Here is a 15323-nt window from a genome sequence, read left to right as displayed (position 1 = left end):
AAATTTGCTGCAAACATTCGCAAACTAGTGATTGTAAGTTTATGTAAATTTTGATATTGTTTTATATAATTTTATTTGAATGAAAACATAATATATGAAAAAATGTAACTCTACTGGATCGTTAAGGCAACAGGGTAATTAATTAAAAATGGAAGCAGTTGCACAAAATTAATTGATTAAAATAAAAATTGAAGACTACATTATTTCTGTACCTATATAACCATACCGTTACCAAAATAATGAGGCGAAAATTTGTTCTTCCTTAATGTTTTTAGTAAGTATGATTAATATAATGTTATAACTTTTAATCTATTGCAAACGTTATAATAATTTATTTATGGATTATAGACAGAGCGCTACCAGTTGACCAGCGCTTCTTAATGGCGCCAAAATTTAAAGTTACGAAAATTTCATCTAAAACTGCTTTCATGTGTCTCTACGATACGAGTTTGTAAAAAAACATTATACTGTATAATACTAAATTTAGGACCTATGTTTGAATTTTATGTAGTATTAATTACAAATATAAAAATATTTAAACTGATTGTGTAGCCTGTTACTAGTAACTAAAATTACACACGAGTTATATAATACCAAACAAACAGTAAAACTGTAAAATATCGTGGCAATTTTTTTGACAATGATAATTTAATAAAAATAGTTTTATTTAATAGGAATTGAAATATGAATGAGAATAATTTGTTACATTGTATAATAAGAAATACATACATTTATAGAAGTTGATGGGAAAATATTTTGAAATTATAAAAAAAATGTATTTTTTAAATTTGTATCCCCTTATTAAGGAATAGTTTTACGATAATATTTTAACCAATGTTTATGTCTTCCATGGAGATGCCATTGGTTTTTCGTGTATGTATAAATAAACTCAATTGCAATCTCATTATGTATGTATCTTTTATTAGAAAAATTTTAATACTTGTAATATAGATATGTAAGCAGGAAAATTTAAATAAATTAATATAATATATATAATTTAATAATTGTAAATTTTGCCTTTTAAAAATTATTCTGTTGCATTATAAATTATGTAACTGTGATTTTTCTTTTCAATTGTATCAAAATGAAATTAAATTTCAATAAATCATTTTTTTTTCATGTGATTTTACCAATTGTTCTATGAAGTCTAATTTTAAATGAATTGATTGCAAAATTAAAATATAACACCACACCCTAACTCCAACTTGTACGACTTCCTGTTGTTATTTAAACTTTTTTTTTTCAATGTTCTATCGCAACGTAAGTACATACAGTGGTCCAATCATAAACGTTTCTGGGGTGTCATAGTTATTTTTATTTATCTACTCATTAAGTAGTGTGTAGGATGTAGATTAAAAAAAAATTCAAATTTTATTTTATTAAAAAAATTATCCAATATATATCACTATATTCGATTATCATAGTAGTTATTATAAATTAATTTAATGAAATTAGAGTTTTTAGAATAAGTATATCTTTCTGGTTTCAAACTAATATTAAAAAACGATTGAAATTTATTTGAACTACTCTTGTTTTATATTTTTAGCAATAAATTGCGCACACCAAAGAATTACCACATCTAGGTGTATTGGTTGGACTACTGTGTGATATAGTTCTTTAGACTATGAATACATTATGTAATTAAGTACTGTTGAAGTATGCTCATTTTTTCCATACAATACAATATAAGAATTAAAATATTTTATAGATTACAAGTTGCTAAGTAGTCCTTCATGAAGTTATATCCTAATGGATTACTCATATACTATATTATTTGCTGTAGATTGTCATAAATGTTATTTTCATTAATGTTACCTTTGATAATGGGTCCTGGTATAGTTTTGTAGTGATTTTTTGGGAATGAAATAAAAGTTTACATACAAATCGTTTTATTTATTTTTTGACAAAAAAAATGTGATTTTGAATACTTTAAAAGTTTCAGAATATATGTATTTGTTTTTACATTTTTGATACTGTTTTAATGCCTAATATATCAAGACATCTTTCCATGACTTTTGCTGTAACTTCACAAAGCATTAATCTTTCATAGAATATCTTAACAATATTGCCACTTTTATCTTTTTCAACACAGTAACACTTATCATAGAAGTCTGTGAAAGCTGAAGATATTTCATACAAATATTCACACAGACTGTGTAAGTATAGATCACTGGAAACCTTAAGAATAACTTCCGGGAATCTAAGGAGGACCTTGCCCAGTTTCCATTCAGTTTCATGCTCTAGCTTAAAACCAGACTTTTCATACTCCTCTAGCAATTTTTCATTAGATATCTTAGCTGTTCGAGCAATAGATCTGATACGAGTTAAAGCATACAATAGATAAACAGCTGTATTACCCTTATCATCCAACATTTTGTCAAAAGAAAAGATATAATCATTTATTCTATTGTGAGAGAGATCAGCATATTTAATACATCCATAAGCCACAGCTTCCTGTGCCTGTTTCAGCTCTTCTGGAGTAAGAACTTTGTCCCTGCCCTTCTCAACCAACTTATCTAAAGACCTTTTCAAACCCTCATCAAGTAGTTCTATTAATTTAATTGTGTCTCCAGACCTTGTCTTAAACTTTTTCTTGTCTTCACCTAGGACAACACCAAAACCAACATGTTCTATTTTTTTATCTCCTTTGAGAATACCAGCTCGTCGAGCACACGCGTCGATAGTCATAAAGTGCGTGTATTGACCAACATCTGTCACATAAATAAACCTGTCTCCTTTTTCTTCTTCCACCCTTTGTTTTATAGTTGCGAGATCTGAGGTGTCATATGTGTAACCACCATCAGATTTAACAACTGTCAAAGGTATTCCCTCGTGCTTTTCAGGGTTTCCCCACATGATAAGTCTTCCTTCATCTTCTTCTAGATAACCTTTATCTTTTAATTCTTTGACAATTTTATCCATCCTGCTTTGATAAAAGGATTCACCTCTGTTAGTTATTCGGATATCGAGTCTGTCGTAAATCTTTTGAAATTCTTGATAAGACACATTGCATATCAGCTTCCAAGCAGCTGTATAGTCAGGTTGACCAGATTGAAGTAGAACAACGCAAGAATAAGCCCTTTTTTTAAATTCTTCATCCTCATCGAACCTTTTTTTAGATTCTTTGTAAAATGCTTGCAAATCAGATATTGGGGGAGAATGTGTTTTGTAATTCGGGAACATGTCTTGCAAATGAGCAATCAGCATACCAAATTGTGTGCCCCAATCTCCAAGATGGTTAAGGCGGAGCACATCATGATTTAAAAATTCTAAAACACGACAAATGCTATCACCAATAATAGTTGACCTTAAGTGGCCAACATGCATTTCTTTTGCAATGTTTGGTGATGAGAAATCCACTATAACCCTTTCTCTTTTAACAGGAGGTGGTTTTACTCCAAAACGTAGGATACAGCTAAGAATGTGTGTTGCTAATGCCTTATTTAAATATATGTTCAAAAAGCCTGCTCCTGCTACTTCAATTTTCTCTATAAGTGGTGATGTTGGTGCTTTGTTTAGAATATTGTTAGCCACTTCGCGTGGATTCGTTTTTACATTCTTTGATTTTAATATCTGAGATATTGGCATTGCTGAATTGCACTGGTAATCACCGAATTTAGGATTGTTGCCTGATAAAGTTATTACTACCGGCGGATCTTCTAAGGATGGGTAAGCCGATATAATTGCGATTTCAAATACATTTTTTAACTCATCCAATACACAAATAGAACCTTCTATGGTGTTAATATCCATAATTAAGCTGGGTCGCTTCCTGGTCGCCTTTTTAACAGGAATTGAGGAACTCTCCGCTTTAATAGCATTTTCAAGAATAGCCAAACGATGTTTCAGTTTTTCATTATCAGATAACAATTTGTCGAGTTTTGGATCTCCTACAAAACTTAGGTCACCCTTAGCTATTTTGTCCAATTCTTCCTCTATCGCTTTCGCTTGCTTTTCAGCATCAGTAGTTCTCTTTTCTAAGAGTTTTGCATCTACGTCCGACATTGTGATGTTACTTAAACTTTAAATATGAATAAGAATTATTAATAGAAATTTACAATATATTTTTAAATATTTTTTTCAAAAGATTAAGGTAAAGCTTGTTAGGTTATCTGCCGCATGTTGACATTTGACAAACATATACGTCAAAAGTGACGTGTAATTGTGAGAATAACGTTTTGAAACTATCAACGTAAACAAATTTACTTAGTTTTTTACTCTTTACTTATTTTTAAAATGTTATTATTCATTTGTTTTATTCATTATTATTTTGAATTGAAGTCCATTTACTATGAATTGCTGTTTTTTTTACAAAAAGTTTAAGTATGTAAGAATACTTAATCAAACCTATGAATATTCTCACCTGTATCCATAGCAACCAAGGTCAAACAAACAGCGCCAAAAATACGTTTCAAAAGTGGCAAGTGATAGTGATATAAGGGCAACCTGATTATAAATTTATAGGTACCAAAATCATTAATATCTTTTTTTGGAAAAATTTATGCTCTTGATATTCTGTATGAACAACTTTTTCGGTACAGTTATACATTAAAATGAATTTATTTATAAATTAAAAACGGAAACACTGGTGAGAAAAGTGTAAGAAATTACAACCTGATGGCTCAAGGATGGCCGAACAAATTAGATATCCGGCCAAGGACGCTGATATTCCATTGTGGCTTGAAGAAATTACCAAGTGAGTTTAGGACTAACTGAAGGAATAAACAAAAAATCAATCAATAACCGGAAACAGCATTAAAATTTAAATTCCAATGTATATTTTTATTTGTATATATTTTAAACAGACTATTTCTAATGTTTCAGGGAGATGAAAGAGACTCGTATTACAAACATAAATGATTCGACTTCACAATACAAATTGCTTAGTCATAAATTAGAAAGCCATGGGTGAAGTATAATTTCTAAACATTTCCTTGCCTTAATGTGTTAGATTATTAATCTTAATAAATTTAACATATATAGAGTCACGCGACGGACGTCTTTAGATGCAACAATGGATTTAATATTGAAACCTCAAAAGCAATTGGCACATTCTGCTGGTACTTTGAGAAATAATCACAGTAATGGTAAGGCCACATTTAGATACAACTTGATTACATGTTGGCGTAACGTTCACAGCACTAGTTTATGACGGTTGCTGGTTCGATTCCCGTAAATGGCAAATATTTGAATTGGCCATACAGATATTTGCCTTGGTCTGGTCGTTTATTCTCGTGCATTGTGTGTTTCCGGGTTCCCGACACAGGAGCTAATTTTAGTGGGGGCCGTTGAGGGTAAGGCGCTTATACAATTTATTTATTTGTTTATTTATTTTGCTATTAATGCGAATAATGTCTACATATATATGTACTGATAAATTCTTTGAGTAAATCATCATCATCATCATCATAATCATTTCAACCTAATACAGTCCACTGCTGGATATAGGCCTCCACAAGTTCACGCCAAAAATGGTGTGAACTCATGTGTGTTGCCCATAATCACCACGCTGGGCAGGCGGGTTGGTGACCGCAGGGCTGGCTTTGTCGCGCCGAAGACGCTCCTGCCCGTCTACGGCCTGTGTATTTCATTGCCAGTAGTTGGATGGTTATCCCGCCATCGGTCGGCTTTTTAAGTTCCAAGGTGGTAGTGGAACTGCGTTATCTCTTAGTCACCTCTTACGACACCCACGGGAAGAGAGGGGGTGGCTATATTCTTCATTGTCGTAACCACACAGCAACCAACTGCAAGAAATTCTGTAAAAGTGACAAATAACCCCGTAGGAAGGACGGTATAAAAAGTATATGATTTTTTTGGATATCCAGCTATCAACCTATGAAGTCTAAGTCTTAATCTTTATTTTTTCTTATTTCTAGGCTTTGCTCAAAATGGTAGACGAAAATCAAACACCGGTAACGGTGAGATAGACTGGGGCGATTCTGCTACTGGCACTAAGAACGATTTTCTCTCTGACCTCATACCTCACTATGTGACGCCAAGACACAAACCTTTAGATGCCATTGACGACGATTTTACCGATGTTATTTTAGGATCACGTAAGAAAATAAATTACATTTTTTCTTCCAAGATTACGGAGTGCCTTTCAAGATGTTTTGCTACAACTTTTTTTTAATTTACTGGTACGGTTGCTGCTGTGTATTTACCTAACCTAAAGTCGTTTTATTTTGTGTAGTGTTTATGTACTATCTAGGATTCTGGGTGATAGTGTGTCATTAAGCAATTTATACGACGGTAACGAAACCATTTTCGGAATTCTATTAGTAAGGCTCGAAGGACCAACTTCATTTTGTTTGAGGAGGCTTAATAATGGCAAAATATTTTTTTAAGGACTGCAAGATAATAATAGAAAATTTATTAAAAAAATCCCATTAAACACTTCATTGAATCGTCAAAATTCTCTAAAGAAACCATTAAAGAACAATAATCTAACTAAGAAACCAAAAGCCACAGGATCGCTTCCTATTAAAAATGGCCAAAAAGAAAAAGTGGAGAGTCATTTTACGATACCTGAACTACCTAAGGGTAGATTACTGGAAATAAAAATCTATTCTAATTGGGGTGATAAGTACTTAATAGGGATGAATGGTGTCGAGATGTTCAATTCAAATGGTAGTCCAGTTGTTATTGAGAAGGTGAGATCATATTAAATATGTACTCCCTTGATTTATTCAAATGTTAAAAGTCGTTAAGTTTAAATAAAAGTATAAATTTGTTACTTATAATTCTTAAGTCCAATCTGAACTAATAAATTCTTAAAAAATAATTACCATATTAAAATCACAGAGATTAAGCTAAAATTGTAAACAAATTGTCCTCTAGAACTCGATGTCTAAATCCTTCAGTAGGATGATGAAATGCAGTATTAATTAAAGCACTCTTACCTGTGATATAACTAAATCATGTGCTAAAAATTTCGCCTAAGATATTTCTTAAAAGCGATGCACGTAAACATTGTAAAAGGTTTGCACTTTTCGTGTCTAAAATGTTTCAAATCCTCAGTTTAATAGTTTGAATGATAAAACTCTGAAACCTTAATGCACATAAATGAACAATGCAGTTGTTACGACTACACATAACGTGTGATTGTGAAGGTGTGGACAGACTCAGACACCGGGGACCAGTCGAAGTACGGTCGCGTGGAGAACATAGTGGACGGCGTGGTGCGCACGCGCGACGACCGGCACGCGTGGAGCGCGCCCGCGCCCGCGGCGCTGCCTATTGTCCTTACACTGCTATTGGCTGCATGCACCGAGTTGGCCCTACTGAGGATTTGGGTAAGTTGTTGCTTGCCAACGTTACGATTGTATCATCATCATCATCATCATCATCATTTCAGCCTATTGCAGTCCACTGCTGGACATAGGCCTCCACAAGTTCGCGTCAAAAATGCGTGAACTTATGTGTGTTGCCCATAGTCACCACTCTGGGCAGGCGGGTTAGTGACCGCAGGGCTGGCTTTGTCGCACCTAAGACGCTGCTGCCCGACTTCGGCCTGTGTATTTCAAAGCCAGCGTTTAGATGGTTATCCCGCCATCAGTCGGCTTCTTAAGTTCCAAGGTGGTAGTGGAACCTTTTTATCCCTTAGTCGCCTCTTACGACACCCACGGGAAGAGAGGGGGTGGCTATATTCTTTGGTGCCGTAGCCACACAGCACACGATTGTATCTGATGTGAGAATTATACGAAGCCCTGAGGTTTAGGTGAGGGGAGGGGAGGAGGGTATGTGCTGCCAACTGCGCCAACCTGTTGTTGTAACTTTGCTGCTGACCGCATGTACTGAACCCACTCTATTAAGGATTTGGATGTGGGTTATTGCTAACAATGAAACAGTTTTAAAATTATAGGTGCGCTTGATTTATAGGGTTGCTACGTGTAAGCACTAATTCCTCTCAATCTTCAATTTACAACTACCAACGTTGTTGTACTCTATAGTAACAACTGTTAACTAATTATCTAGCTTATCATATATCGGAATGTTCCGGAGTAGTAGTAAAATGGAATGCGAAAACTATTGTAAATCATTTGCTCTAATTGGTAAAATAGGAAGTTAAAATCAATTAAAAGAAATCAGAGAAACTCGTTAAATCCTTTTCCCATACATACCTAAATATAGTTGAAAATAAACTACTAGTTATTGTACTGTGGATCTGTGGTAATATTGTTCATTATAAATTCATGAAATTAGTACTACTTACGTGAAGTGTATTAAGTAGTAAATAGTCGTGGATAAATAGTCAAGCAACCAAAACGTTTCAATTATTTACAACTACTCTTTCACTCACAGTACAATGACCTCTTGAAAAATACCGGATCAATGAGTTGAGCGTCATTGTGTGCGTGAGGCTTTTATTCTTTATTTGTTAATGACATACGTTTTCTCTGGCATTTGCATAAATAATAATTTATTTTATTTAAATGTGGATAATTTCACAAAGAGCTTCCTTTCATGCGAGAACAGTCATGCAGGAGCGCAATTTTACCATTACAAAAGAGTTCCATCTCTATTTGAATCTGACAAGATTGCACATCGTCTACAAAGGCATTATATCGTTAAATTTCAGTTCATCTTTTAAATAAAAAAACTGGCGTGCTTTAGACCACACGACTGGAGTAAAACTTAGAATTTTAACTATCTCTCTTTCTATCTTCACTAACTTATATCACCCTCTCAAGTTACGTTCGCCTCGCCCGATCACACTTTTCGTAACGCTCTAGTCACGCATAAACCAGCTTACTCGCCAAGTCAAGCGTGCGTAGAGAAGTATTACTTCAAAAAATTACAATAAATACTATATAAAACTTATTAAATAACTTTTATTTAGAACTTTTAAAGAGGATCAATTCTGTCATACATGATTTTTGCGAAACTTTAACTATTTTCACAGCGCACGCAGCGGAAGCTCTCAAAAGGAAAAAAGAATCCCCGATTTTGAAACATTCTTCGTTGGTGCTCCGCTCTTTTTGGTCTTAGCGTGATGATATATAACCTTCATCGATAAATGGGCTATCTAACACTAAAAGAATTTTTCAAATCGGACCAGTAGTTCCTGAGACTAGCGCGTTCAAACAAACAAACAAACTCTTCAGCTTTATAATATTAGTATAGATAGGTAAAAATAAATGCAAATTTTCGTTTTTTATGCCTTGTAAAGTCCAAGCTAAAGAATATAGCCACCCTCTATCTTCCTAACTAAGACTAAGGGATAATACAGTTCCACTATCACGTTGGAAAAAAGCCGACCGATGACTGGATAACCATCCAACTGCTGGCTTTAAAATACACAGGCCGAGGACGAGCGTCTTCAGTGCGACAAAGCCAGCCACCAACCCGCCTTCCCAGCGTGGTGACTATAGGCAACAGACATTAGTTTACACCGTTTTTGGCGCGAACTTGTGGAGGCCTATGTCCAGCAGTGGACTGCGAAAGGCTGAAGTGATCGTCCAAGTAGAATTCGCATGAGGTTATATTGTACAATATCATCGACAAAATCATATCTTTTTTTTCGGACTAACTGAAATATATTTTGAATAAATAGGTACTGTTGACATGTGTAGAAATAAACAGATGGACCGAGGGCTGAAAGGAGGGATACTTGGTTACATGATTATATAGACAGTTTCAAAAAAAAAATAGAAAAACTATTTTCTCTATTTGACGAGATATTGATATTCGTATATAAGAAAGGTTGATAGCATCGGATCCCCTCTATCTTTTTCCTTATATTTGATTTTATATTTATGTCGCATGTAATAAAAATCATTATTTTTTTTTTTTATTAGAATTACAACAAGTCAAGAATATACTCGGCCCGAGGCATCCGTCTTGTTCAAATAAAATTTGACGATCAAATAATTTTCCAAGGCGAGATTGCTCGCTCTCATGGCGAATTGAAAGGACCGCTACCAATTTTTGGCGATGTATGTATACATTGATCATTCTACTAGGATATTATATAAATAATTTAATTCACATACTATCGACGATCGTTTTATTAACTTCACAAGCTTCAATGACTATAAAAAATTAAAACCTATGTTATATTTCTAACAGACAATTCTCTTCACAAAAGATGCAAAAATTCTCGAATTAATATTGGTCAATGATAAAAATTTCCAAGCTCTCTTGCAAGACAACGAACCAGCTGTAGATCTTAGAGCAACAGAAAAACGACCCACTACTGCTAACGATAATAAAAGTAGCATAAGTCCCACAAAATATGGTGATTTTGATGACGAACAACAAGATTTTAAGTATATAGTTAAGAAGATCACATTGACACTCATGTCTAACTGGGGAAAGAAACATTTGATTGGTCTGACAGGTACGTTGAATATTATCGATACATAATCAAAATTTGTATTTTTGCTAATTTTTGTTGCACTTATTATTTTCAGGAATAGACATACTTTGTTGCAATGAGTCACTTAAAATAGATCGTTGGTACGCGTATAAATCTTTCATCAGCGATGATAAAACATCGGAATATAACAAGTACATAGATTGCAAGAGTCTCTTCAACGGAAACAATATAACCACAGACTTAGATGACATGTGGTGTACCAATTTTACGGAAGATTCGGAGTTTTGTCATATCGTTATGGAATTTAAAAAACCGACTGAGATTACTGGTACGTTTTTCCTTCAAAATAGGTAATCTAGGAACGTTAATAATTTTTAATTAACATTCTAAAGCAAGATGTCGTTTACTCCGAAAAGATACAGCCTGAAAATCTATTAGTGGTTTGTAGAAAGCAGCAGAACGAATTAGTCATGTTTTAATATTAAATCAAAATAAAGGTAATTTTGTTTTTCGTCTTACAAATCATTGCCTATAATCTCTATAATATAGGTATCCGGATATGGAATTATAACGCAAACATGGAACTATCGTACATTGGCGTTAAGCATCTTCGCGTGACGCTAGACGAAGAGTCGGTCCAGCAGCGCGGTGTTATGTTGCGGCGCGCGCCCGGCGACACCTGCTACGACTACGTGCAGCACCTCGACCTCGCTGCGCTCGACCGCAGGTGAGCTGCTACACGCTGCACGTACAGCTGCTGCGACTATTTGCAGCACCTCGATCTCGGCTGAATCACACACACACAAACACACAATGATTGACGAATATTTTTGTCTCTCTGTACTTAGCTGTGTGTCAGACTGAATCCGAAACCGCGAAATTTCACGTCCGAATTGAATTGAGACGTTTTATCTACTGAGCAATTTCGGCATAACAAAAAAATGGTTTTTTTGATATTTGATGTTATGTAACATTTTAGAAACCCATACAGTCCTGATCCAACTGCAGATTGGCCACTATATGACAATTTGGAACTGGCGGTACCCACGGGCTTCGTACTGCAAATAAGCATCTACTCAACATGGGGTGATCCTTACTATGTGGGCCTCACTGGTGTCGAACTGTACGACCCGCAGGGTCGGATCATCGAAGTTACCGAATCTAGTAAGTTATGCTAAATAGCAACAACACAAATATCTAAATAATACATGATTATATAGCTTGCTGGCACGTTTATCACTTGAGAAAGGTTTACTTTTTTCAAATGTTTGTTTATTTATACTACTATGTCGATAAACAAAGATATGGACTCACCTTGATGGTAAGTGATTACCGTAGTTTATAGTCGCCTGCAACACTATCAACATGAAAGTACGTTGCAGACCATACCCCTATATTTATTAGCCCTATATTATTAAGAACGATTGACGAAAAATGTATATAAGACGAGTATGAATGGGGGGTTGGACGTCTTGAAAAAAGGCCAGGTCAAGAGTACCCTAAACCGAAGAGCATGTGTGAAGGGAATAATGAAAGCGGACGAAGCGAAAGAAGTATGTAAGGATCGAACCAAGTGGAAAGAAGTGGTCTCTGCCTACCCCTACGGGAAAGAGGCGTGATTATATGTATGTATGTACTATATTATTATATATTTTAGTTATGATCTTCTGTAAGATCAAGGTACTTCCCCATTTGGACTGCTTCTGATTTTGAACAGGATATATCATGCTGTGCCTTACCTAATGAAAATAATACGTCTAATTCTAGCGAATTCTAGGAATTAAAAAGAGGAGGGAAAGAATAAGGTTCGAACAACAGGAAAAAGATTAGACAGGCTAATGTGTTTAACTGTTGTTCAAAATGTTATTATGGCCGATCTATTCCTTGCAGACGTGTGCGCGCATCCGGCCAGTGTAAACGTGTTGGACGCGAGCGGTGCGCGAGACGTTCGCACACCGTCGCGTCTCGTGGACGGACACAACGAGCGCGCCTCGCACGCGCACCACTCCTGGCTCGCCCCGCTGCTGCCGCGCACGCTCAACAGGTACCGTGGACGGACACAACGTGCACCACTTCCGGATCAACAGGTACCGTGGACGGACACAACGTGCACCACTTCCGGATCAACAGGTACCGTGGACGGACACAACGTGCACCACTTCCGGATCAACAGGTACCGCCTCGTGGACGGACACAACGTGCACCACTTCTGGCTCAACAGGTACCGCCTCGTGGACGGACACAACGTGCACCACTTCCGGCTCAACAGGTACCGCCTCGTGGACGGACACAACGTGCACCACTTCTGGCTCAACAGGTACCGCCTCGTGGACGGACACAACGTGCACCACTTCCGGCTCAACAGGTACCGCCTCGTGGACGGACACAACGTGCACCACTTCTGGCTCAACAGGTACCGCCTCGTGGACGGACACAACGTGCACCACTTCTGGCTCAACATGTACCGCCTCGTGGACGGACACAACGTGCACCACTCAGCGATATGTTTTTCCCGACGACTATATGCAAACACACTTTAAGCTATTAAAATATTTTCGACAAATTTAAGCTTTGACTTTATCTTTTGAAATGTTATTTTAAATTTTTTTTTCACCAGGGTATTTTTCGTGTTCGACACTCCCGTATCCGTCTTCGGTATGAAAATATGGAACTACGGTAAAACACCTTCTCGGGGCGTCAAAGAATTTGGGGTGAGTGCAACTGTGTACACCTTTTTACTAGGTTACTAGTTGATGATGAAAAGTGGTTTTTACATCCCTATTGCAGTTGTCAAATTATAGTTTATTAACTTAGTATTATGCTTTCCTCTTATCTCAGTCGTGAGATAGTAGTGGTGTTAAGTTACCCAATTCGAAACTAGGACTCGGTCTGCGTAGTCAATGGTGACCGTTTTGCGAGACATTAACGATTTTCGACAAGATTATGGGTGGGCAGGTTCTGATGGACGACCTGCTGCTGCACACGGGCACGCTGCCGGCCGCGCGCGGCGAGTGGCTCGCGCCGCACTGCCTGTGCCTGCGGGACGCGCTCGCGCTCAGGTAGGGCCACCTTTGGTTCCTGGGCACCAGCTATTGTATCTCGTGGAAAACGAGTTGGCGCAGCGGTCTCACTGCGGGGAGCTGCGCTAGAACTCACGACTATTAATTTTTGTCATGTTCTATGTTAATAAGTTTGTACACTATGTGTTTGTCGAGTGTCAACATATAACGCTTTAGTTTTTCTAACAATTGATTTTTTTACTAATCTGAATGGCTGCCTAGTCGTCCGACATAAAAAAAAAGTGTTTTATTCGTAACAAATAAAGGTACAATTCACACTTTTACAATTAAGGTGATATCAATAAATGTATTCACAATTAAAGTGCACCTGTTATCTGAACTAGTAAGATAAAACTGTATCTCAGAATAACAGGGTTCTTCCCTCTAGGAATCTATATTTAATTACAAAATTAGACGTGAAAAAGGGGCTAAAGTATGGTGAGGGTACTTCGCAAGATGCAAGGCCCCATGATGGGGGTTACCATATGGTTATGTTATTCTGACGTGCTCGGGTAAATCCGAAAACCCCTAGTAGGGCTCCCCTACTATTATTTTCAGTTAATAACCAATATTTGGCTAGCCCGTTGGCGCAGTTTGTAGTGACCCTGTTTTCTGCTCCGGGGGTTGTAGGTTCGATTCCCACCCCGAGTCTGGGTGTAATATATATATTTATTTATATATGTATTATTTATAAGTAATTTATCGAAAAAAAAATTAAGTAAAATATATTATTATTATATAATATATTATTATTATGTATTATTATTATAGTTATAGCTGTATCAGTCGGCTGTTACCTATAACACAAGCATTAAGTTGCTTACTTTAGGAACAGACGTGTGTATTGTGTAGATATTTATTTATTTATTAAAATATATATATATATATATATATATATATATATATATATATATATATATATATATATATATATATATATATATATATATATATATATATAAGAACTGTGTGGTGTAAAATTCCAAAAAACATTAACGAATGAATCGACCGCAGCGGGTCGGAAGCAAGCAGCACTACGAGCGGCAGCGCGCGCGCCGACCCCGCCGCCCGGCCGCGCACTGCCGTCACTGTCCCCGCCTCCCCTGCCGCGCCCCGCGACACGTAGCGGGCCGACACGTAGCGGGGCGACACGTTGCGGAGCGACACGTAGCGGGGCGACACGTTGCGGAGCGACACGTAGCGGGGCGACACACAGCGGGGCGACACGTAGCGGGGCGACACGTAGAGGGGCGATGCATGTGCACGCAACACAACTGAGGTTTAGTGCACGTACGATTACACTGGAATTACATTGCGCGTGCACTGCTCATTAGACTACGGACCACTCTACTATTGTAATTTCTGACATGGCTGCCGTCACGTAGTAGTATTAGAATTTATCTTGTTATTTACGTGTTTACGACGGCACTGTACACCCGGTGTAAGCCGTATTACTTGAGTGTCGTCAAACAAAATTATAGCTGTTCTGTCTAAACTTACGCCAATAAATTTTCGATTCTATCACTAGTCCTTACTTTAAGTACAAATAATTTAAGCGGGCGAATTTAGTACTTTTTAATTTATTAAAGGGGTTACACCTAGTTGATAGCTTAAATAATAGCATGTTTTTGAGATTTTTTGTCAGAAAGTGATTGCTTGTACTTTTGACTATATTATATATTTTTTTCTATTTACCTAATATAGGATAAAAACGCCTTTTGCGTGACCACTGTAGCTTCTACACCAGCCATATATTCCTGTTTTGTATTATCTAGTCCTTGATTGAAGGATTTCATTAAATATTAATTTTTGATACCATGCTCTTATTTTGGGACCTTCATATATAATCGTACGTATAAATATTTTGATTAGAGTAGCGATGTAAAGCTCCGAGTCGCACGACTTGTAGACCATACAAGTAAAAACGGCCATATTTCACTTTA

At 36.5% G+C, this 15323-nt stretch overlaps 2 protein-coding genes across 2 annotated transcripts; one reads left to right on the top strand and one right to left on the bottom strand.

Annotated features, from left to right (window-relative positions):
• Nucleotides 1-1933: 1933 nt before the first annotated feature.
• Nucleotides 1934-4032, bottom strand: LOC123660527 (arginine--tRNA ligase, cytoplasmic). The gene has a single exon (XM_045595585.1). It carries the CDS (start codon nt 4003-4005, stop codon nt 1960-1962), a length of 2046 nt encoding a protein of 681 aa, XP_045451541.1. The 5' UTR covers nt 4006-4032; the 3' UTR covers nt 1934-1959.
• A 596-nt stretch (nt 4033-4628) lies between these two features.
• Nucleotides 4629-14506, top strand: LOC123660173 (katanin-interacting protein-like). Its single transcript, XM_045595275.1, is given in 14 exon segments — nt 4629-4696; nt 4984-5087; nt 5877-6056; nt 6349-6653; nt 7113-7295; nt 9801-9938; nt 10072-10342; nt 10416-10649; nt 10871-11069; nt 11313-11485; nt 12212-12365; nt 12939-13032; nt 13277-13380; nt 14395-14506. Coding segments are annotated over 14 exon segments (2319 nt in total).
• Nucleotides 14507-15323: the final 817 nt, after the last annotated feature.

This window comes from Melitaea cinxia, chromosome 15 (assembly GCF_905220565.1).
Source record: "Melitaea cinxia chromosome 15, ilMelCinx1.1, whole genome shotgun sequence".
In the NCBI taxonomy this organism is placed as follows: Eukaryota; Metazoa; Arthropoda; class Insecta; order Lepidoptera; family Nymphalidae; genus Melitaea; species Melitaea cinxia.
This window is presented reverse-complemented; position numbering and strand designations above follow the sequence as displayed.

Bases quoted from the DNA above. Each gene is read 5' to 3' on its own strand.
- LOC123660527 (XM_045595585.1), bottom strand. From the start codon at position 4,005: ATGTCGGACGTAGATGCAAAACTCTTAGAAAAGAGAACTACTGATGCT.